Raw genomic sequence first — 23,987 nt, forward strand, 5'->3', positions numbered from 1 at the left:
AGACGTTGTATTGCCAGCTAGACTGCGTATGGAAATATAATGCTGTGAAATTCTCCCTCCCTAACAAAACCTTTTTTTACATCTTGATTCTAAGTTACATGCACATGGCGTGTCTAGCTGAAGTGCTTCTGGTCAAAAAAAAAAAAAAAAAAAAAAAAAAAAAAAAAAAAAAAAAAAAAAAAAAAAAAAAAAAAAAATGCCACTTCGACTTTGGTCGCATCAGCCCCACGCACAGCTTAAGCTGTATGGACAAATGAGCAAATGAAAGAAAAAGTAGAGTCGGAGAAAAAAAAGAAAAAATAACATCGACTGACGAGTGTGGGATTCGAACCCACGCCTCTTTCGAGATGCGAAATCCTGTTTAAGGATCAAGATATTATCTTGAGTCGCACGTGTTAGACCACTCCACCAACTCGCCTTAGCGTCTTTGTTGAAAACCAACCAACAAAAACAAGTATAAGAAGGCTTCTCTATGTCTCCAGCGTCGCTATTTGACATTAATCCTGCACTTTATGGCCGACGGTTACCTTATGTCTAAACAAGACAACGCGAAATCTTTATTTTACTGAGTGTTTGAATACTCAAATATTGCCATGCGGTTATCTATTGCGCTTGAATAATAGCCACGTGGGGCATTGAGTTGTAGAAGTACTCCGTACAAGACTTTCTACATACCTAGCAGTAAGTTCACGCTAGCTGCTCAGTAGTCTTCAGCATCAGGAAGTCATATATCCAAGCCTCGGTTTCTCTCAACTTCATAAATAGTTATAACCATAGCCCTATTTGTACCTAATTAATCCAACTATCGTTTGCTCTCTTTTCTTGTATTGATAAATGTAGCCGATAACTTGCTTGTATCTGTCGATTTCAATGCTTAATGGCCACTAAGTAACTGGCTCGTTATACCAGCTGTACTCAACGCAGGGGACGGACTATTCCAAAAAGACCAGAGACTTTACACGATTAGAAGTGGTGTAACTCTCGTTTTATTTAGCGAAATTTGGTGTGAATTATGCTTCTATATGCCAGTTAGCAAGACAACTTCATCTCTTCTTTCCCTCGCCATAGCTATCCACTGTTGTTGAAGTCCCGCGCCTTGGCTTTTATAGAACGAATTTTGGATGTGTGTCCAAATAGAATCGTCGACCTCCAAAAACACGGCTCAACCTCTGCCTCATAGCGTCACGTAATTTTTTTCGCGCAATATACGTTTCTGTCGTTGCATCTTCAATACATTTAATGAGAGGTAGCCCTAGCACGAATAAAGCAAAACAATCTCAAGATACTGCAATTGTAATCAACTTCGAGGCCGTGTATCATGAACAACGTAGTGCATCTGGTGCGCTACTGCTCAGATCTTCAGAGAGCGACCCCTTATTCTGCTGCTGCCCATGGCTATACCCACAACTGTTCTCTATAAAGCCGAAGCCCGAGCGGCACCTGCAAAGCTCACTTACTGGTCGGTTGGCCTCAGATACCTTTGGACAGTATGTTTCAGGTTCAGTCGATACCACTTTGTCCCAGGACGTCAGTAATTTCACTTTGGCAACAGCCACAAGTCTAGAGCTGGTATACAGTGAATTCAAGCTCATTTCTCTTCTTATTGACAGCGTTTTCGAAGCCTCTGGTTTAGAGAGCATTCCAATAGAATCCATTGCCCAGCCTACCAGTGTGGGACACGTCATTTAGGCTCGAGACTATTGGCATTTTATCAGCTAGCCGGGGGGATCAAGGTCATACGAAGCCAGTGCCTCTAGCAGATCCTTTTACAACGGTGGAATTTATTAAGTATACAGTAAGCTCCTCACTACAATATTCGCCTAAAAAGTATTTATATTTACCGGCAGCGACGTTAACCACAAACATAGAAACTGGCACTTACTCTCTCTAACTTTGGCGCCGCCGTCATGTCGGTCCCAACAATATGTGTTGCCATAACGAAGGATATTAACAACGCAATCGAGGGAGAGGTGAAGACAGATCTCGTCGCTAATCATTTCGTCGAGGTCTTTTAAAAGTTGGTTAGCGGTGGGGATTTGAGGCTGCCTCATGACATAACAAGTTTCAAAGTATTGTGCGGCATGTCGGGTTAGCTGTGGAGCAAATTTGCACTTATGGCCGATGCGGTTGTAAGATTCACGACTTTATTGAGGAATACGAGGGATAGGGGTTGCCCAGGCCATCCAATTATCCGACGGATAATGAACAAAATAAATAAATGTAAGATATAGATTAGAATATTTATAATTAAATAAAATTGAAGATATATAATCTAAAAAAATAAGTCTATACTCAGTCTCTAATAGGTCTATGAAAGAAGTGTGATATATATGAATATATTTCACTGATCAGTACAGGCAAATATATTGGTATTTTCAAAGAGAATATCAATTGTCTCAGTTTCCTGCAGATCATTTGCCTTGCAGCCAAGGGATAATTGTCGTCCAAAAGATAATATCAATCTTGAGATCGTTAACAGCGAAATCAACAAATTCTTCCTTGGTAAATGGCTTTCCGGTAGCCGCATTGGTCTCATTCAGCACGTCGGGTTGCTGGACGGCGATAACGGTAATCGGTACCTTGTTGTGATACTCCGGGATATAGACGTATGAGTTTTTCATCTGTCCTGGCTTGTTCGGGATCAAGTCAGGTCCGCCAACACCCACGCCATGCTTCGCGTAATAGTTAAAGGAGTCGGTGAAACGGTTGTTCGTGTTATTCCATCCATCAGGCCAAAAGTTGACATACTGCACGGCATAGCTCTTCTTGAAAACACTGGCTGCATAGCCGGCGTTCTCCAGTTCGCCCAGGAAATAGCCCTCGTCGGTGTAGTTATTCGCGGTTACATCCACAGTGATGGACGTCTCCGGTAAATTGAGGCCAGTAATTTTACCATCAAAGTCATGAGCCAACTCCTTCAAGAGGGCCTGGTAACGAGAACGCACTCGCGCATTCCATTGCTGCGCTACATAGCCAGTGACATTGAAGTTCTCACTAGTGCAGTTTCCATCACAAGATGGTGCACTTCCATTGTTGTAGTATGGTGTATGCAAATATCCAGGGACAGGATCATTAGAGGGGTCAAAGGTTCTGTCTTGAACCTGAACCCAGAGCTTCTTGCCTTTGCCGAGTACATTTTTGTAATCGCGCGTGATTTTGGAAAAGTTATAGTAACCCTCAGTTGGCTCAAGGGACTTCCAGGTATATTGAGCTTGAACTCCAACAATGTCATGTCGATCCAGGAGGTTCAAGGCCACATCATCAATTTGAGGACTGTATAGCCAATTTTGCGGCGTTGGAGTAGCACTAGCTGCTGCTGATGGAGCAGCAAGAGCCTGTCCAGCAAGAGCTGAGAAGGCCAAATGGTAGAAGTGCATTTTGATAAATGATAATATATGAACAGGTGGTAATATGACTGATTGAATCAAGGTATTGCTGAGTTATTGTGAAGAACAACAAGAGTGAGGGATGGTACAGGACATCAGGTTTTATATGCAAAGTTGGAACAGTTCACTACGCTACGCATCTATCTTCATTGTAACGTTGACCTCACGAAGTTCAATGCTGTTGACCAGTTCTGGCTGTGAATACGAAGTACGGGTAACGATGCAGCCGAGTATCCACTGGACTTAAGCGCGCTACAGGCTTTGATACGTGCTGCCCCACAACGAGAAGAGTGTCGCCGACAATGGCGCCCCCGAGAATGGAGAATGGCGTCTCCGATGGTGTCCCCGACAACGGCGCCTCAGAGCATAGCCTGCTATAATGTGAAGTGCATGCATAAAGATACTGGATTGGTTCGACCAGGCAATGAGACAATAAGGGTCCTTCGGCGAGCGCCTTAGCGCTTATTATGGTGGTTTTATCGGCTGTCACAAGGTTTGTCCGCCGGTCATACTGATTCAGGTCACGAAAATCGGGTTGCGGCATTGCGGCATTGCGGCAAGTCATCGGGGATTTGAGAAAAATTTCCTTCGGCAAATACGAGTTCCAGAGTTTCTAGAACACTTCTTAGCACTCACGATAGTAATCAAGTGAAGACTTTTCTCTTGTATTTGCTGTTCATGGAAACAAAAGGATATGGTTTCTCTGTGGTAATAATTGTATTTTATATCAACGTAGTTGTCTCACAAACAAGGGTTCTACATAGCATATAGTATTGGTTATTAATAAAAAATACCAATAGACTCAACAGTCAAATATTGATGTTGTTGTTGTTGTTTACTACAAAGCTGAAAGCTGAAAAGACGCTATCTTTGATGTATGAATAGGGGTAAAACGTTCTTGCGTCGTTTAGCAAACCAGTCTATTTTTAAAGTAGTACATGTCCTATTACAGTTATAGCAATATTCCGAATCGCGTTAATTAGTAAATAGATATTGGTTTGTTTCATCCAATCCCAATCAATCATTATGTCATTAGGAATTCAATTTACTCATTGAATGTGTTATTCACCCTCCTCTTTATAACTGGGATAATGGGCCTGCTGGAGGCCTCTTTAAGAAATGTTGAAAACCAATCAACTGTCCCTCCGAGTATATTCTTCTTCAGCTTATCCACTTGCATAATCTACCCATCCGCTTTACTTTAGGTGGCCAACGACTAGAATTGGCCTCACAGTCGAGTTTTGACAGCCTGACACCTCTTAACAGTTGGAAATATAAAAAACATAAGGGGTACAAATAGATGATCAACTATAGGCATGTATATTAAGATTCAATCATGTGTAGCAGCATCATTCTGTATTACAAATTATAATTTTAAAGAAACTATGAATGTGGCCAAGCGAGCCAGCTCACTCTGTTTGGGCTAAGATCAGGAAATGGGTGCTCCAAAACACGCATCACGAGATTGCTCAGGCCTTGTTCTCCTAAAGGCCATCTTTCAAGGATATGATAAATGCTGTGTGGGCCAACAATTCCATAACTATCTTAACTCTATCTCTCACAAGCTTACCCAAATATCTCGCAAAATAGAAAAACAGGAAGATTTTTCTTTTTTAAAAAAAAAGGGTTATTGCAATCTAAAGCTGCTGTGACGGGACAATGCAAGAGCTCGGTGCACTGATGGGGGAACAATGTCGTCCAGCTATTTAGGTAGTCCTGGGAGCAGCTAGACAAGGATAGACTCTAAGTAAGCTAAGTTAACTCCGTCTACACCTGATGGCTTGACCTTCATGATGCTAGACTTTGCCATTACAGCACTACTGTAATAGACATCTGAACAGACCATTTGAAAAAGGGGGACTTGCCAAGTGTATCTCAACAACCAAAATTAGTATATCCATGAACATACTATTAAATACAGTATATTATACAGTTTGAATAGAATATAACACTGTAGGATTTTGATTCTATTTAGAAGTTGAGAAGGATTAAACATCTTGATAATTACAGAACCGTAAGATAACAGAGCGAAACATTTTAAGAAGATAATCGCGCGAAACTTGATTAGTATAATGCATCCAAAGATGCGTTAATCAGGAATAGTTGATGCAAGAGAAGGTCCATGTGGCGAACCAGAGTTATGTTACTCGCTATGTGGTTCTCCTAGTGTTGTATACCGAGTCACTATTAGATATTCTTAACTGAGAGTAATATTGTGTAAAAGACACATCTGCGCCTCTCTGAAAGGGATACCCTCTAAAGATCCAATTTCCATCATGGACATCCGTTAAGGTTCGAATTCGAATCTTACCGCGCCAATTCGCTCGCAAGACGCGCCACTTACCACGCGGTGTATGATAACTATGTGCTCTGACACCGTAATTCCAAAACAAACAGCCCGTCTTGGATGAGATTCCTTGCTTGTTTAGGCACCATAATATAATAGATGTTATATTGAAATATACATTAATGCACTCTCAGCGACACTACCTAACCACTTGAATACGCCAACAGCAACATAGCCTCCCTGCACGGTTTGAGCCTATCACGTAATTCTGGATGCAACGAATCATCTGGAAGCAATTAATTGACTGCATGTAACAGATGGATTGCAGAACCAAGCTCCAAACCAATATTCTGGCTGAACGGTATGGCAGGGACGGGCAAATCAACCATTTCTCGTACCTTGGCTCAAGTACGAAACAAGTCAGGCGATCTCGGTGCTACTTTCTTCTTTAAGAGAGGTGTGACTGACCGAGCAAACCTCAAGAAGTTTGTATCGACGCTTGCTCGCCAGTTGGCTAGAAATGTTCCAGGACTCGATATCCATGTCAAGGCTGCAATCGATGTCGACTCCACTATTGTTGAAGAAGACACATCATTGAGCCACTCTCAAAGGTCCAAAAGGTTCAGTCGTTACTCGTCTTTGTCATTGATGCCTTGGATAAGTGTGAGCGTGATAGTGATGTGGCGCTTCTCATTCGACTTTTCTCAAGAGCTCAGAGTGCCGACTCCCGACTCCGAGTCCTCATAACTAGCCGACCAGAACTTCCTATCCGCCTTGGATTTAACAACATCAAAGGTACCTACGAAGATATTGCCCTCCATGAGATTCCCGCATCGACAATTAAACATGATATCACGGTCTTCCTTCGGCACAAATTGAGCCTGATCAAAAAAGAATGTGATCAATTTCCAGAAGGACCAAAATTACCACAAGACTGGCCCGGCGAAGTAGCTGTGCTGAAGCTTGTTATGATGGCCATTCCCTTGTTCATTTTTGCAACAACCACTAAAATATCCGCTTTCTTCCTTGAAGAGTTCATTGCTTTTCGCTAGTCGTGAATCCACAGTTCTCTGGTTCTTGTGCCCATTCTAGTCTAGTACAGAGTAAGACTACGAAGGACCCGCCTGTTTTCCCTTGACCTGGTCTGGCAAGCTCAGCCATACGTGGAGTAGATCGCATATCTCGGTATTGGGCAGCGAGATATCTATTCAATTTGTTCCTTTTCAGGTTTTTTTTTCTCCGGCTTGTTCATGGATATATATGAGAGACAAAGGAGAAGATGGGATGAACATATTTTTTGTCATGCTTTGATTCATTTTGAGATAGAAATTTTTTCCCCTGCTTGGTGAAAGACTTATAGAAGATATGCATAACAGAATTCTGTCATATAAGACATACATCTTGCTTTCACTTCATGGTCATCCCTAAGCCGCCTACATAGCTTTAATGTATAAATGTATAAAAAATAATCCTGCAATGTATTTCATTAAAAATTTTCAAGAGTCATGAATTGTGTATGCAAGTTGTTTTTCGCGACGCACTCGCGCTACGGAGCTTACCCTGTAATTTACCATGTTTGAACATTGTCCTTATCGATAGAGATAAGATAAGGAGGTCCCGACAAAAAAGTTTCCGTTATCTCTGTATACATGGCGAGTCTCCATTGCCAGCGCTTTGAATCTTGATCTTGATGAAAATCCTTATTCGCCATAGCATTTGCTTTCAACACCACAATGCCTTCAAGAGCTGCTGCGCGGCAGCCGCCAAAGCATAAGCCAAACAAGACAGAGCTCAAAAAGCAAAAGAGGAAGCGCGATCATGAAGACCTGCAAAAGATTGAAGAGGCCATCCAAGAGCTGGTGGGTTGCATGAAGCGCAAGCAAATTTTGGTATGCGCTGTTTCTCTGGCTGACCACAATTATGTACAGGATCCAAAGTCTGGCAAGATAAAGACCTTTGCCGACCTATCTTCAGCAATTTCGCCTGCGACAGCGTCCGGCCTGCATTCATCGCATTTCACCAATATGACAGAAATCCAAGAACAAGCGATCCCGTTGGGACTGAAAGGGAAAGATATTCTCGGCGCAGCAAAGACAGGTAGCGGCAAGACGTTGGCTTTCTTGGTTCCAGTACTGGAAAAGCTTTATCGGGCGCAATGGACGGAATTCGACGGTCTCGGTGCGCTCATCCTCTCCCCGACTCGCGAGCTGGCAGTTCAGATTTTCGAGGTCCTGCGAAAGATCGGCCGGCATCACGCCTTTTCAGCTGGTCTGGTTATAGGTGGAAAGAGCTTGAAGGAAGAAGCTGAGCGATTGATCCGAATGAACATCCTTGTGTGCACGCCAGGACGAATGCTGCAACACTTGGACCAGACGGCCGGCTTCGACGCGAACAACCTGCAGATTCTGGTGCTAGACGAGGCGGATCGTATCATGGATCTGGGATTTCAATCTGCAGTAGACGCGCTGGTTGAACACCTGCCGAAATCCCGCCAGACGCTCATGTTCAGCGCCACGCAGAGCAAAAAAGTCTCAGATCTTGCCCGACTCAGCCTCAAAGATCCCGAATATGTCTCTGTGCACCAAGATGCAACAGCAGCCACTCCCGCCACTCTCCAACAACACTATATCGTCACACCCCTGCCTGAGAAGATCGATACTTTATATGGATTTATTAAGGCAAACGTTAAGAGCAAAATCATCGTATTCCTCAGCTCTGGCAAACAGGTCCGGTTTGTTTACGAAAGTTTGCGCCACCTTCAACCAGGTATCCCGCTACTCCATCTTCACGGTCGCCAAAAGCAAATCGCACGATTGGAAATCACAAACAGATTCACAGCTGCAAAGACGTCATGTCTATTTGCAACTGACGTGGTTGCGCGAGGTATCGATTTCCCGGCTGTTGATTGGGTCATTCAAGTAGACTGCCCCGAAGACACCGATACATACATCCACCGAGTCGGACGAACAGCCAGATATGAGAGCAATGGCCGTGCTGTTCTCTTCCTCGACCCCAGCGAAGAAGAGGGAATGGTTAAGAAGCTAGAGCAGAAGAAAATCCCCATACAAAAAGTACACGTCAAGGACAAGAAAAAGAAGACTATCAAGAACAATTTACAAGATATGTGTTTCAAGAACCCAGACTTGAAATACCTGGGCCAGAAGGCCTTTATCAGTTATACCAGATCAATTCATCTGCAGAAGGACAAAGAGGTATTCAAGTTTGATGCTCATGATTGGGACGCCTATGCCGCGAGTCTAGGTCTGCCCGGAACCCCACAGATTAAATTCCAGAAGGGTGAGGATATCAAGAGAATAAAAAATGCACCCCGCCAAGGAATGTCGAGCGATTCAGAGTCTGACATGGACTTGGACGGGGCGTATGATAAGAAGAAGAAGGATAAGAAGAAGCAAGAGGTGCGGACGAAATACGATAGGATGTTTGAGCGAACGAATCAGGACGTTTTATCGAGCCATTACTCTAAACTGGTGTTGGATGGAGGTAAAGCGGCTAAGGAGGGTGGTGATGACGATGACGACGACGATTTCCTGGCTGTAAAGAGACGATTAAACGACGACGATCTTGATGCAATCTCTGGTAAAGCACCCGTTAGTGGCGCTAAGGTCTTGGAACTAGGTGGTGACGACCTCTACGTCGTCGACTCGAAACGCCGCGAGAAGGCCCTCCAGTCGAAGAAGAAGATGGCCAAATTCCGAGGCAACTCCTCCAAACTGGTCTTTGACGAAGATGGCAACGCGCATGAAGTCTACGAGCTCCAGGACGAAGAGGACTTCAAGCAGCAAGGCCCCGCGGATGAACAACGACAGAAGTTCGTGGAGAGCGAAACGGCGCGTGTCAAGGAGGCTGATGTGGACGATAAGCTGCTCGCGAAGCAGAAGAAGCGAGAGAAGAAATACAAGAAGAAGGAAAGAGAGGCCATGGAGATGGCGGGCGGAGCCGATCCGAGACTGGAAGGCCCCGATGACGGAGAAGATCCACTGGCGCTGCTGCGTTCTCTGCCCATGGCTGGGGAGGACCGCAGTGATGGTGGTGATTCTGACGCTGAGCCGCCGAAGAAGAAGGCCAAGAAGTGGTTCCAGGATGACTCAGATGAGGAAGAGGCCAAGAAGAAGAGCAAGGGCGGAAAGAGGAAGAAGGTCTTTGAGGTGGATCAGGAGCCTGAGACACTTGAGGATTTGGAAGCTTTGGCTGCGGGCTTGTTGGATGATTAAGGGGAGCTTTGGCGTATACCCTTGGTTGTTGTGGTTGTTGATATTGTTAGTTATAAATTGAGGGGATGTAATTTAGAGCATAATGTCATATTAAAATGTAAAAGCATTGAGAAGTTTCATCAAAAAGGGGAGGAAAAAACAGCAACCAGTTGACAATGGTATATTCAGCCTACTAATCTTCGCCCTAGGTACTCCAACACTCCCCATTACACCATATAAGGCAATGAATGTAATGCAATGGAAAGAAAAAGTTGCCCTCCCGAAATCTCCTCCCCGAGAAAAGATAAGAGTATTATTCAAAACATTGACTTAGTAGCACATGCATAATATCAACAGTATGATGAATGAAAGCCCCCAAAGCTCCTAAAGGTGAATCTATATTGTTTCATTCAAATACGTACGAAAACGCCACATTCTCATCTGTACTTCATACAAGACTTGAAAAAAAAAAAAGGCATTTCGTTACGAGGGGTATTCTTCCTTTACTGGTTCATCTCTCTCTCTCTCATCTGCCTATCTGTAATTTCCGATCCTATTCTGCGTGCGCCAGGCTACCAGAAAACAAAAAGCAAAAATAAGATGCTTTACCCACTATCAATAAGAGAGAAGAAGGAAAAAAAAAAGGACAAAATTCAAGAAGAGATCAAAATAAATAAAACGCTCCTATGACGCCGCCGAATGCATAATCTTTTGTTGTTGTACTCCCCCTTTTCTTCCCTTATCTCCCCAATTTTACATATCATCCTTGTACCCAAAGAGGCGAATGCGGTAGAAACACGTGTGATTCGGAGCACCGTAGTTGCTAACAGCCCGAACAATCACCTGGTCTGTCTCTGCGTTAAGAGCCACGAGTTCGCTGCTTAGACGGTGAACGTGAACACCGTCATGAAGTTCTGCGCCCTCATAAACGAACTGAGAAACCTTGACAAACTGCGAAGGCAGGTCAGCCGGCGTATAGTTCCAGTCGAACTGATCTTCTGGATAACGTGCCGCGGCAAAGTCCAGAAGGCGCTCGCGCACAGCTCTGTCCTCGACTTTGATGTATACTTCAATTTGGCGGGGTCGAGCACCAGGGTTTGTCGTCGCGCCAGGCAAGATGTGTTCAATCACAATATGCTGAGGGATGATTGAATGGCCCATGATCACGCTCAGCTTCGCACCATGCGGGTTACCGCGCTTGTTTACCTCGCGCGCAGCACACCAGCAATCGCCATCGTCATGCCAAGGGAGGAGAGCCTCTATAGGTGCATATGGGTGAGCACCTTTGAGGCCTTTGTCATTTAGATATTTCGCATCGGGCTTAAATGTCGTAGATGTGTGTTTGGGATCCACAATCGCCCCTGCGCCGACTCCAAAATAGTTGACTTGGTTCTTTAGATCGGTATCCCAGTGCGCACGAATCTGGCCCTTGGCCATGGCCTCCAGGTTGAGGTCAGCAATAGCCTTACGTATTGATCTGTCAACAAGTTTGGTAACTTCTGCCCGCGTTAGGCTTGAAGAATCATCCTTCTTGGCGAGCTCAAGAGAGTCGCGTATCAGCTGCTCTAGCCTGGGCTGCAACTCATTGATTTCGGCCTTCATCTCACTCCAGTGAGCGGCGAACTCGTTCTTCAAGTATTGCAAGAAATATTCACGAGTTACGACAGTACTATCGCTCTTGTTGCTCTCGACGTGTTTCTTGATTATCTGATCAAGGCGCTTATCGAGGTCCTTATCTGAGAGAGATCCGGTGATTTTCATCTTGTCAAGGATGGGACGGAGAGTTTGCTCAACTCGGCGCTGATTGTCGCCTGCCCACGCTTCCCACATATGTGGTAGTTTTTTGGCAATTGCATCGTTTGCTTCATTAATCTTTGAAGAGATTTCAGGACGTCCTGCCACCCACGCAGCGATATCCTTCCATTGCTTCTCTGTCGATGGCTCATAATTATTGCCCTTCTTATCCAGCATCGGGAAGCTGCCGTCTTTCTCAATCAAATCTCGCATGGCATGCCAAAACTCCTGTGAGATAACTGGCTTTCCGTCTTTGAGCGTCATGTGCACCACCTTGGGGACAACTGTGTTTAGTTTTTCGATTGAGGACTCGTGAAGCTTCCCAGCACCTTTCATTAGGCGGAGATCTCGTAGTATCTGGTTGATTAGATCCTCAAACTCAACATATTGGTCACCTCGCAGCTCATCTAGTCCTGGGAAATCATCCCACACGCTTCGTGAAGACCAGGAGATAGACGGAATGAGGCTTCCGATTCGAGAAGCAAGGTCCCCAATGCCGGGTGGCGTTGGTATTGAAACTGATGGAACAGATATATCAGGTAGCTCATCCAAGCTTGGTAAATTGGCGATGGCAATGCTGGAGAGGACTACGGCCAGTAAAAGGAACGAAAAGCCACTGACAGTGTAAAGCAGCGCCTCGCCAATAACCGCGAGCCTCTGCCGTAAAGACTCTGAGAAAAAGCCGGAGAAATAGCCAGAGAAAGAGCTGGTGACGCCTTCTACCATGGTGCTGAAAAACCAGTAGATGGCCTGTAAATATGTGAGTGGATTGAACAGCTGCTGCCAGTTGATGGATTCATCGGTGGCTGTAGAATCAAGTTCTGAATCAAAGTCAGAGCCGAGATCGGAAGATGTAGTAGAATCATTGTCTCCGTCTCTATATTGCGTGTCCCTAGGTTGAGACTGCAGCCCAAAGCCCCAGGGGAATAGAGACGCGAGAATCCGCCGCAAGGTTCCTTGACGCATCTGCAGAGCGTAACTTTCCGCCTCTCGGATATTATTCTGCACGGCATCATCCAATTCGCTGTGATCTGAAGTAAAGCGAGGGCGAGGTTGCCTTGCAGCGATGGCTGAAGGCAAATGAGTAGAGCTGCTGACATTCCTTCGCCTAAAAACTGCCCGTTGATCCGTGTCCTGCGGTTGATTTACTGTGTTTGTAGTCGCCGGTGGTTTGTGGATGCGTGTCCTCGCTGTAGCTTGATTCTGTTCGGCTGGTCTGCTCGTGCCAGCCGTCTGACTTAATTGAGAGTCAGACTCAGGAGGACTGACAGGCCCGAGAATCCTCCCCCTAAGAAGGCTTTTGACGGCGCTCCAGGCTCTGTTTGGAGTCGGATTGACTCGATCTGGAGTAGTCTGATCATACTGGTCTTTTGTTGTCCCTAGAGACGAAACTGGCGGTCGGCGGTGATTTGTCGTCCTGTTTAGCGGAATAGGTTGAAGGACTGGTTTTTGCTGAAGAGATGGCAATGGGGATAGTCTTAATGAGGCATTTCCAAAGTAATCGCCTTCAGCGTCGAAGCTGCGTGAGTCAGAGTCATCACTTTCGGTGGGAGTGAGTTCCCCATCCTCGTCGTCTCCTTCCTCGCTCTCAATTTCATCTTCCTCTTGGTGGAATGATATGTCGAAGGCCACTTTTGCAGTGGCCCTTGTGTTTGCTGTAAGATTAATTAGCTATCATATTTCCCGCCAACGTAGGCCATTCAAAGAAAAATACATACCTAACTTTGATGAGGTTGAATTCGGCACCTGTCCACGGCTGCTATTGTGTAGGCTACGCGACTGTTGATTTGGCTCATCATCCGAGCTCAATTCTGACTCATGATCGCTCGAGGTAGGTTCCCTTGTGAGATCATATCGAGGAGCCATTTGTGGATTTGGCTGAAGTCTCTGTAGCTCTCTGTCCTCTTCGGCCTCCCGAAGTTCTTGTCTCTGAAGAACATTGTTCATAGCCTCCTCTAGGCTCAGTGGTATGCCGTCATTGCCGAGGCGCCGTGGGGCCGAAGGCTCAGTTGCAGCCCCATATGCATACTGACGCCTTGCGCTGGGCGCACCTTTCAAAGCAGGAAGATTTGGTTTTTTGAAATCTTCGACCTGCGTCCGCGTGGGCGCCCTCTCAGCAGCTCCGCGATCCCTCGACCGTAGTCTTCCTCCTCGGCCTCCTCCATTCATCATGATAACAAGGTGAAGAGCTTTTTAGGCTGCGGCGCAGGAAACGAGGGAGCAGTCGTTGTTGAACAGGATATCAAATTTGGTGGGTATCGAAGATGAGAAGGCCCAGGCCTAATATCTTCAAATAGCAGCGAGCCCGGAATGAAATGGACAGAACAAAGGCGGCCTTGATCTAATTTGGTCTCAAGATGAAAGTTCGGGTTTGTTGGTGGCTGGGCCCCAGATTCTTTGTGTCCTTGCCAAGATGAATCCTTACTGGGCGAGAGCTGCGACCAACAAAGAGCATCTTTGTTAAGTTTGGGCACGACGCATGACACCTGAGCGGGCGGTAAGGAGACGTCAAGACACTCGTTTGGCTTGTATCCGGGCCGAACAATGAGAGCCTTGATAAATCGGGAGCGAGAGCGTGAGAAGGTCGTTTCCAGAAAACGCAGAGTTGCTTTATCTCTTCTTTTTTTATGAGATGCCTTTGAGCCTAGTTTGCGCGGACAACTTCACTGCGGCGCGCAAGTAGCGTGACGCGCCGAGGCTTAAGCGGCGCATTTTGGGCGAAACATCAGGCACGATTCATCACGGTCACGTGCGCGTCAGGAGATGGTCCATTGTCAAGTACAGCCCGTATTCAGCGGTTTTAATCTGGTGCAGGAATTTTTTTTCTTTTGCTGAGGACTGTGAACTTGCATTTTCTTGATAGTTTTTCTCTATTGATTGATGGAAATGAAAATTCAGTTGGCCAACGGTCCCCAACCATTTAGCGCATGGCGTCTCGACGACGGTCTTCAGCGCGCATTGCCCTGCAGCTGCGGTGGGCTTTATTGTTACTCGGGATAGCAAGGAAGCACAGCAGGGAACATTGGCTTACAGCCATAAAAGGACATGAGATTCACGAGGTTATAAAAGCGAGTTTCACATAGATGAGCCGATATATCAGCGTAAATGATACAAGCATAAGCTGATTCGACCGGCGCGGATCTTGCCGACTTTGCGCACTGCCAGAATCGGACTCTTATCAAGAAAACAAGGCGAGCGGGGGGCATGTCAGATATGAAGATGTGCATCTCATCTTACAGACAAGCGTCAACAACGCAAATGATCTGCAGCCAACGCAAGCTTCGCATCTCCTATCTTTGTGAGGTGTTTATTCTAAACACTGCATAGTAGCATCAAGGGCAATGCCTATCTTTGGCAAGAAGTTGAAAAATACCACCTTGAGAAATGTATCGTCAAAAGTGCTTACAAGCTGAACTAGGTAGGCACATTCATGAAGCAGCAAGGAATCTTACAAGGCAGCGTCGTATTTCAGTATAAGAACCGGGAATCAGTAGGTATTAGTATTCAATAGCTGGAGGTGGTCGTAATTGTAATTTGAGCTCACACGACTAGCTCGTGATACTGGGCTGTAACGTGTTATAGACTGTGAAAATGAATTAATGATGCCCCATTTGGCTTTTGCTTCTGGCGTGGTCGTCGAATAAGAAACCCCCACCAGAAATCGTGGCTGCACGAGCAGATTGAAAATGAAACCAAAATGTGGGCTCCTCATCCATCTACCTACCCACTCGCACTCCATGCTCTCCGTAACATCCATCCGTTGCGTCTGCAATCCAGTCCACTAAAATTGCCTGCTCTGCTATCATCTGGTTGTGCAATGAGTATGACTTGGGCCTTCTGAAACATGGCGTTCCGGGCTCAGATCCAGACTCAGCACAGCGGCCTCAGCAGGATCTGCGGCCGAGTGAGGCTTTCACCTGTGAGCAGCATCTCGCCGTTGCCATCTTCAGCTTCATTTCCTTCATTTCCACGTCCATCCACATCCCTGTCTCTGCCGTTGTCGCCGCCGCCACGTTTGAGATTTGCGGCGGTCGGAGCTCAAGATCGTCACCGGTCCCAGCCAGAGCCCCAGCGGCCGCACCCCTACTGCGACCGCTACGACAACTGCTACGGCCACTACCAGCACCGCCACCAGCGCCGTTACCAGCGCCAGCGTCTTGTCGATCCGCGCCTATCAAAGCCGCTAATATCAGCCGTATCCGCATCCAACCCCATCCGCATAGCACAAGCGCAATCACAAGCTGCAACTCCATCGTCGTGTCGCAGCAATAAATTGCGCTTCCCCCTCTCACCTCGAGCTTGTTTTGTGTTCTCCAATACCGCGACTCCTCCTCACCTTAGACTCTCTAGACGTCACTTCTCTAGCTCTTCAATCACAACAACAATGCCTGTCGGAACTGTCCTCGTCACCGGGTACGACCCCTCTCTCTGTTCTCATCTCGCGACTTCCCCTCCATCCCGCTTCTTCATTTGTTGGGCGCTTATTTCCAAATTTGTTGCGCTGCTGTGCGCTGCTGTGCGCGCTGCGTCGGCGTAATATTTGCGACGCGACGCCTTACAATGCGAAGCAATGCGATGCGATGCGATCATCACCATATGGACTTGTTGACTAACCAATATTTCGCAGTGGAACGGGCTACATCGGCTCCTTCACGACTCTGGCCCTGCTGGATGCCGGCTACGATGTCGTCATTGTCGACAGCCTCTACAACTCCTCCAAGGTCGCTCTCGACCGCATCGAGCTGCTGGCTGGCCGCCGTCCCGACTTCTACCAGATCGACATCACCGACGAGAAGGCCCTGGACGAGGTGTTTGCCAAGCACCCCGCCATTGACAGCGTCATCCACTTTGCCGCATTGAAGGCGAGTCTCACCCCGCACTCTTTTTCAGCTTGCGTTGCGACATAGCAAGCGAAAGGAGATGGACTTGAAAATGAAAAGACAGCGAAAGAGGGGAAACTAATATCTGTTCAACCGCATTCTAGGCCGTCGGAGAGTCCTCTGTGATCCCTCTCGAGTACTACCGCGTCAACGTCGGCGGCAGCATCGCCCTCCTCCAGTCCATGACCCGCAACAATGTCACCAACATCGTCTTCTCCTCCTCCGCCACCGTCTACGGCGATGCGACCCGATTCCCCAACATGATCCCCATCCCCGAGCACTGCCCCATTGGCCCGACCAACACCTACGGCCGCACCAAGTCCATGATTGAGGACGTCATCACCGACTACATCAACGCTCAGCGCAACAACCTGGAGAAGGAGGGCAAGCCTTTCCAGCAGTGGAACGGCGCTCTGCTGCGCTACTTCAACCCCTGCGGTGCGCACCCCAGTGGCATCATGGGCGAGGACCCTCAGGGCATTCCTTTCAACCTGCTCCCTCTACTGGGACAGGTTGCTACAGGCCAGCGCGAGAAGCTCCTGGTCTATGGAGATGGTGAGTAATTGCATTTTCTCTTTAACTGACCAAAGGCGTATTCTTTTTGTTATCGATTCTAACCCCTTTTGTTCCATAGACTACCCCTCTCGTGACGGAACCGCCATCCGAGACTACATTCACGTTGTCGACCTTGCTCGAGGCCACTTGGTCGCCCTCAACTACCTCCGCGCTAACCAGCCCGGTGTCAAGGCCTGGAACCTGGGTTCCGGCCGTGGCAGCACTGTCTTCGAGATCGTCAAGGCATTCAGCACCGTCGTCGGTCGCGATTTGAAGTACGAGGTCGTTGCCCGGAGAGCTGGCGATGTCTTGGACCTGACTGCCAACCCTACTCTGGCCAACACCGAACTGAACTGGAAGACTGAGCTCACCATGGAGAAGGCCTGCGAAGACCTCTGGCGGTGGGTCAGCAACAACCCCCAGGGATACCGACAGGAGCCACCAGCGGAGTTGTTGGCTGCCGTCAAGAAGGCGTAAAGACAAAAAAAAAAAAATAAAAATAAAAATAAAATGAAAGAAATCTTATAGCGAAACAAAGAAACGCAAAAGAAGAGTTGGATGAAAAGCTTAAAATAGACATGAGTAATCGATTGGGAATGTCGCCAAGATGAGCGCTATTTACAAAATTGGATTTGAACAAAGAATTCCCCCTTTTTTACGATAGAATAAAAGAAGAGAGAGAGAAAAAATAATAATCACAAAAATATATTCAGTTAATAAACAGAGAATGATTTATTCATAGTTTTTTATTCATTTTAAATATTAATGGTAATTTTTTAACAACCTAGTCAATCTTAAGCAGCAGCTTGCCGGTTGTCTTTCTGCTCTCGAGGTCAATGTGGGCTTGGGCGGCGTCTTTGAGCGGGTAAATGTTGTGGATCTTGACCTCAACCTTCTTGGAGATGACAAGGTCAAAGAGCTCGGCCGTATACTTTTCCAGGTCGGCTCTCTCAGAGACGTAGCCATTGACAATGGGTCTCATCAGCTTGACGTTTTTGGGGCCCAGCTGCAGGATGTTGACGGGGGGCACGGCTCCAGACTGAAGAAGGGTATATTCATTAGCATTGGTTGCCTCTCTCACCTTCTCTGTACGTGTTTTATAATTCTTTGTTTTTCCATTATCGGGGGTCACAACTTACCGCGTTGCCGAATGAGATGAGATGGCCCTTGAGGGCAATCATCTGCAAATCGGCATCAAACGTCGCCTTGCCAACACCATCAAAGATGGCATCAACGCCATGCCCACCCGTAATCTCCTTGACCTTGCTCACAATGTCGTCATTGGAGTTCACCAGGTAGTCCGCGCCGTGATTCTTCGCCAGCGCCAGCTTCTCGTCCGTGCTGGCCGTGGCAATGATTTTGGCCCCGACGCTCTTCAGCATCTGCACCAGCAGCGTGCCCACGCCGCCCGCCGCAGCATGCACCAGCGTCCACTGGCCGGCCTTGACCTCGCCCGCCTCGCGGATGAAGGTCCACGCCGTCAGGCCCTGCAGGAAAATCGCCGCGGCCTCCTCGCTGGACAATTGCTCGGGGATGGCGACCACCTTGGCGGCGTCCACGGCGGTATACTCGGCGTAAGTGGCCGATGGAGCGCCGGCCATGTACGCCACGCGCGTGCCGGGAGCGAGGCCCGAGACGGAGGCGTGTGCGGCGACGACCTCGCCTGAAGCCTCACGACCCATGACTAGAGGCATCGTGGGCGCGGGGTACAGGCCTGAGCGGAAGTATGTGTCGATGTAGTTGACGCCGGCGAAGCGGTTCCGGACGAGAACCTGGCCCTCGCCGAGAGCCGGCACGGGGATGTCCGCGTACTCGAGGACCTCTGGGCCGCCAAGCTTGGAGATCTGGACGGCCTTCATGGTTGCTGGGATTGGAGCCATTTTGGTGGTGGAAAAGGCTCTTGTTGACGGCGATGTTGGAGTTGAGTGAGACAGCGATTGAGACAATGAGGGGGAGGGGCGGAGGGGCAGATAAAGTCGATGGTGAGGGGCAGCGCCGATGATGCGGTGGCGAGAGCTTGCTTGTCTCGCGGTTGGCCTTGCAACGAGTCTCTGGAGCGGACGAGACGCAATGGCAATTGATCTCGACATTTGAATGCTGATGTTTCTTGTCAACATTCACGTTATTACCATAGATATCGCGTTGGTTTAGAGCTGCGGCGGGAATCCCCACGTATTATTAGTAATGCGAAAGTGCACCTGTTGATTGCAAGGCTTATAAGTTCAATGACATATAGGGCGCAGGAGCCCACAGTATTAGTGAAATTACATGGTGCTGCAAAGCGCCTTTACAAGTCGCTGACGGGCAAATTGGCTATATCATACCAAAGATTGCAAAGCGAACATAAAAGCACACACACAATTGGGATGTATTATTATGCCTTCTTGCTAGCATGCATGCTATAGAATAATTGTCTAAGCACGTGGTGTATCATGACGATTCATCTGTCTCAACAGCCTTGGTCTCAAGCTTTGCAACTTCTTTTTTGTTCCTGGTAACTATTTTGATAGTCTATTATCACAATCAAAGGGGCAAGAACATCACCCGTTACGATAGCTACACAAGATACGCGTCGAAGCTATAGATCCACAAGAGTTTGTAGAGGGCGTTTGACAACCTTAATCCCGTGTGACAAGGTACCGCTATCTGGTATAATCTTGCATGCTGTTAGATCTGCAGTTGTAAATTATTGAGAGCTTAAAACTTTAATTTTCTTTTTGAAGTGTTTTTTTTTCCTCTTTGAATAGACTCAGCCGCCTTTGGGTTGATAATATTGACGCTTGGTTATAAAGTTATAAACGTCCACGGGTCTTGTAAGTTTTGACTGGTAAGAAACATACTGAAGGTTCTAACATAGCGATAAGGGCCAGCCACCGTACCATAACACACTCTTCGAAATAAATAGGCCAAGACTATATAGTTAAACATATATCAACTATTTTCTGTCTTCCACATTTCTTGCTCTGCACCTGCATCGGCTTTTTGCACAAGTGTAATGTGCCACCACAGATTACCTTGGTGGGGCAAATAGAGAGCGCATGTACTTGGGCCTAGGTACAAGCCCAATTGCAGCAAGGCTAGACCCATCAAACCTCGAGCAATAGTACATGTATATATGACATTTCTCTCTGCATAACCACTGGCAGTCTCTATAAAATCATAATTGCATCTCCTCAAGATGTCTTATAGGCAACCCCTCAAAAGCTTTCTAGCTGCCGCCCGATCAGCCTTGACAGCCCCCCCAGCTCAGAGGTCAGGGCCTCTCACCTTCGTCATTGGGAATGAATCCGCAGGTACCAAAAGCATATCCTCACTTCGCTTCAGATGAACCGCCGGCTAACATTCGAAAAGATCTCGATTCGCTCTGCTCAGCCGTAGTGCTGGCATATCTTCGCTCCAACTCACCGCCTCATGCCCTACACATCCCTCTCTCAAACATCCCCAGGTCTGACCTCATCCTGCGAACAGAGATGACGGCCGTCTTAGAGCGCTCAGGACTATCTCCCGCCGACATACTTACGCTGTCTGAGCTACCCGATCTCAAATCCGAAGACACGCGGTGGTTTCTCGTGGATCATAACGCCTTGACGGGTAAGCTGCAGAAATTTCAGCCTCAGGTCATAGGTTGCATCGACCACCACGTCGATGAAAATGTGACCAGCCCCGATGTCAAGCCACGCCTCATCGAGCCTTGCGGGAGCTGCATGAGCCTCATCATTGACGAGTCCCGCGCGGCGTGGGATGCATTCCCCTCTTTAGAAACGGAAGACGCCACCGTCGCTGAGGACGACAACCTCGCAAAGCTCGCACTTGCGCCTATTCTCATCGACACCCTCGATCTGAAGGAGGAGCACAAAGTAAAGCCAAAGGACGTCAGCGCTGTACAGTACCTTCATACGAAAATCCGGTCTAATCAATTTATCCAAACCCAGTTATTTGAGGAAATCACTGCGGTAAAGGAGGATATCTCACTGCTCAGCTTCTACGACATTTTCCGTAAAGATTACAAAGAGTGGGAAGAATCAGGCCTCAAGCTAGGCATTAGCTGCGTCGTCCAAGATTTCGACTACTTGCTCGAAAAAGCTGAGAATCCCAGCGTCTTCGTCGACGAGCTTGCTGCGTGGGCCAAGGAAAGGAAGCTCGACGTGGCAAGCGTCATGACCACGGCGAATCCAGGCGGGGAATTCCAACGTCATCTTCTAGTCTGGGGAATGACGGACAGAGGAGTGGCGGCCGCGAATAACTTTCCAGGCATTGCCGAGGGATTACAGCTAGAGCAGTGGAAAGACGGACTGCTAGATAGTGATGATGGCAAGAGAAAGGCGTGGAGACAGCGAGACTTGTCGGCAAGCAGGAAGCAGGTTGCACCATTGCTTCGTGATGCATTGAAGAGCGTTGACCAATCGTCTCAGTCACAGCTATAGAGCTCGTAGAGTAAAAAGTCTTCTATCTGTTCCGTATCTAGGTATGCATACATATATACATCTTGTCAAGTTTTACTATATACGAGTAATTCTATAGTACACATATAAAACGTGAGAACTGATTGGGAGCGCTAAATAATCGCACAGCTGTGAATCCCTTCAGAGCCATATTTATTGTTACATAGTCTTATTCCCTTTTATAGTCCCAGTCTTACATTGCAATGTTCGTAAAAAGATATATTTCCTCCCTTTAAACATGCGTCAGTCATTCTAGTGGTCGTTATGCGGCATTCCTCCAGAAATTTTGCGTAGTGCCTCTGCTCTATGTGCTCTGGCCTGCTCTCCAGCGTGGTGGTGCCGCAGATTTTCAACTTCTCTCAGGACACGTAGAAATTCTCGATGCATCAACTGCCGTTGGCCAAATACATCCAATGAATCTTGCGGGGGAGGGTGATGCAGCAGACTCTCGGCACCAGGGTCTGCGACTAGTATGCATGCTTTCAAAGACATGTAAAGTGATCCAACTGGCCATATCTTCGGCTCTTCTTTGAGCATCTCGGGATACACCCAGCGCAGAGCATCAGTGCACAGTTTCCTATCACCAGTGGATGCCAAGACGCGATAGGCAAGTTCATACAATTCGGGTGACCGAGGCGTTTGAAACCGAGATGGTATGCGGAAAGCGTTCCAAAATCGGTCCCAGTCGAGTTGACGCGCGTACGCTGTCATGAGCCGTAAAACTTGCTCATTGCTCAAGATATGGCCTCTTCTGTTAGATAGGAGATATTCAATATTTGTTTGCGCGCGTTGCAACTCTTCGCCATATGCCGGGGAAGTGACGATGTTCTCAATGAGCGTAATTAACCACTCTTGAGAGATGACAGAAATCCCACGTTCTTCGGCTACGAGACTGAGCTGATCTACCAGGGCTAGCCGCTCGGAGGCTGTGTCTCCCTCAGACACCGGGGCTTGGAATACCGCGGAGATGAGACTCTGAATAGTTTCGTGGCTTACAGGAGTTCCAATCACCTGGAAATCGTGTATGTGCCGTCGCAGCGCATTCAGATCAAAGGAAGGGGTATCCAGCTGATCTTCTGTTACTAGAGTTTCAGAATCAACTACAGTCGCCTGAGACTCACTACGCTGAGTACGAGCTTGAAGGCGTCGCGCCATGGTTGAAAACTGGCGTTGCTGTTGAGAAGCTAGTTTCAGTTTCTGCCACTGGTGGGCAGAAGGGTTGTCGGGCAATTGAATTCTTGACGAGACCAAGGACTCAATTTCTGAGGGGTCCGATGATGTCTTTCCTTTCACTTTCTGCATCTCTTCGAGGTTCCGCTTCAATATGCCCCTCCAAAGCGTTTCCAAGTCAAGTTCGTTCCGCCTCGACTCCGTCATACACTGGACGACGACAGTTGTTCCCGTTAACGGTGCGCCAAATCCTGAAAACCGCCCACTTTCGTCAAAATTAGAAGACTCTTGTACTCCGTGGTCATGCGCCGCGAAATTGACACAGACCCATCCCGTTGAGATTCCATTATCAGCACCCGGCAAGATTGTAGTGTTGGTGCCAAGCATCTTTGCCTTCTTTCCAAGTCGGCGGAGCTTGGTCTTGAGTTCTCCTGGCCCAATCAAGCCGTCTGCTCGAGCGCCCACTTGGTGATGTCGTCGAAGCCATCGCACAAAGCGGCCGGCAGAAATGTGCAAGTGTCTTTCACTTCGCGCTGTCCCAAAAATCATGATGAGGTTGGGGCCAAGCGCGGCGGGGGGGTCAAGATCGCGGAGATCCAGCATTGACAAATCATCCAGTCCCATATCTTCGTGTATGTATTTAATCATCGGCTCGAGGAGATTAGGAGCCCCTTCGGGCACTTTTGGAAGCGATGCGATATGCTGGAGCGGAGCATGTTTGGGCGGTTCAACATCAAGAAACCACGGATTTTCAGTGTCGTCGTCATCGAAAGCGTCATCTTCGATTTCCTCCTCGATTATCCGTTGCTCAATATCTGGCTTTGCCTGTGCGTCTTTTTCCTTTTGCGCAGCGGTGCCGAATTGCTGACTTTGCGGAAAAGTTCGTAGTATTGCGCCGGGCACTGGTCTCATCCCCCGCGATGCTGATTGCCCAATGGCCGGCAACGGCCTGGACGAAACAGCCCTCAGGATGGCATTTCGACACCCGCAGCACCCCAGCGCCGCAGTCACCGGGCGAGTAATCATCTCTGCTCCCTTGAGCCCGCTGAAGACGAGGATGATGCTGCACAAGTGAAATTTCCGGATACGGCAGCGCTTGGCTCTACAGAAAAGCTCCCGTGGTGGCGTTGGTGGGGCTGCCACCCAAAAGCGCCATCTCCACGTGACGAATCTGCCGATTGAGCCAATCATGTGCGGCGGACAAGGTTCAGTGAGAAAATCTTTCTGGCCAGCTTCCGGTGGGGTCCCGCACTATGAAACTT

General features: G+C 47.7%; 8 protein-coding genes and 1 non-coding gene across 9 annotated transcripts; 4 read left to right on the plus strand and 5 right to left on the minus strand.

Moving 5' to 3' along the window:
• Window positions 1-310: 310 nt before the first annotated feature.
• TrAFT101_009752 lies at window positions 311-418 on the minus strand. The gene has a single exon. It is a non-coding gene; the product is annotated as a tRNA-Leu (tRNA).
• A 1,993-nt stretch (window positions 419-2,411) lies between these two features.
• Window positions 2,412-3,418, minus strand: TrAFT101_009753 (uncharacterized protein; the record flags this gene model as incomplete). Its single annotated transcript, XM_024905205.2, has 1 exon — window positions 2,412-3,418. The coding sequence occupies exon 1, from the start codon at window positions 3,375-3,377 to the stop codon at window positions 2,412-2,414; it is 966 nt and encodes a 321-aa protein (XP_024761316.1). The 5' UTR covers window positions 3,378-3,418.
• A 2,618-nt stretch (window positions 3,419-6,036) lies between these two features.
• TrAFT101_009754 (uncharacterized protein) lies at window positions 6,037-6,725 on the plus strand (the record flags this gene model as incomplete). Its single annotated transcript, XM_066128750.1, has 2 exons — window positions 6,037-6,293; window positions 6,383-6,725. 2 exons carry the CDS (start codon window positions 6,037-6,039, stop codon window positions 6,723-6,725), a joined length of 600 nt encoding a protein of 199 aa, XP_065984871.1.
• A 623-nt stretch (window positions 6,726-7,348) lies between these two features.
• Window positions 7,349-10,110, plus strand: DBP4 (ATP-dependent RNA helicase dbp4). The gene is made up of 2 exons (XM_024910602.2): window positions 7,349-7,532; window positions 7,602-10,110. Exons 1-2 carry the CDS (start codon window positions 7,407-7,409, stop codon window positions 9,903-9,905), a joined length of 2,430 nt encoding a protein of 809 aa, XP_024761314.1. The 5' UTR covers window positions 7,349-7,406; the 3' UTR covers window positions 9,906-10,110.
• A 39-nt stretch (window positions 10,111-10,149) lies between these two features.
• TrAFT101_009756 (uncharacterized protein) lies at window positions 10,150-14,335 on the minus strand. Its single transcript, XM_024905204.2, has 2 exons — window positions 13,397-14,335; window positions 10,150-13,333 (listed from the first exon to the last, which is right to left on the minus strand). The coding sequence occupies exons 1-2, from the start codon at window positions 13,848-13,850 to the stop codon at window positions 10,638-10,640; spliced, it is 3,150 nt and encodes a 1,049-aa protein (XP_024761313.2). The 5' UTR covers window positions 13,851-14,335; the 3' UTR covers window positions 10,150-10,637.
• A 1,096-nt stretch (window positions 14,336-15,431) lies between these two features.
• On the plus strand, window positions 15,432-17,840 carry TrAFT101_009757 (uncharacterized protein). Its single transcript, XM_066128751.1, has 4 exons — window positions 15,432-16,091; window positions 16,306-16,540; window positions 16,663-17,113; window positions 17,193-17,840. The coding sequence occupies exons 1-4, from the start codon at window positions 15,523-15,525 to the stop codon at window positions 17,588-17,590; spliced, it is 1,653 nt and encodes a 550-aa protein (XP_065984872.1). The 5' UTR covers window positions 15,432-15,522; the 3' UTR covers window positions 17,591-17,840.
• Window positions 17,833-19,307, minus strand: TrAFT101_009758 (uncharacterized protein). The gene is made up of 2 exons (XM_024908076.2): window positions 18,253-19,307; window positions 17,833-18,152 (listed from the first exon to the last, which is right to left on the minus strand). The coding sequence occupies exons 1-2, from the start codon at window positions 19,228-19,230 to the stop codon at window positions 17,898-17,900; spliced, it is 1,233 nt and encodes a 410-aa protein (XP_024761311.2). The 5' UTR covers window positions 19,231-19,307; the 3' UTR covers window positions 17,833-17,897.
• A 905-nt stretch (window positions 19,308-20,212) lies between these two features.
• Window positions 20,213-21,666, plus strand: TrAFT101_009759 (uncharacterized protein). Its single transcript, XM_024909772.2, has 2 exons — window positions 20,213-20,406; window positions 20,465-21,666. Exons 1-2 carry the CDS (start codon window positions 20,292-20,294, stop codon window positions 21,535-21,537), a joined length of 1,188 nt encoding a protein of 395 aa, XP_024761310.2. The 5' UTR covers window positions 20,213-20,291; the 3' UTR covers window positions 21,538-21,666.
• Window positions 21,557-23,789, minus strand: TrAFT101_009760 (uncharacterized protein). Its single transcript, XM_024908075.2, has one exon. It carries the CDS (start codon window positions 23,749-23,751, stop codon window positions 21,808-21,810), a length of 1,944 nt encoding a protein of 647 aa, XP_024761309.2. The 5' UTR covers window positions 23,752-23,789; the 3' UTR covers window positions 21,557-21,807.
• Window positions 23,790-23,987: the final 198 nt, after the last annotated feature.

Source organism: Trichoderma asperellum, chromosome 6 (assembly GCF_020647865.1).
Source record: "Trichoderma asperellum chromosome 6, complete sequence".
NCBI lineage: Eukaryota > Fungi > Ascomycota > Sordariomycetes > Hypocreales > Hypocreaceae > Trichoderma > Trichoderma asperellum.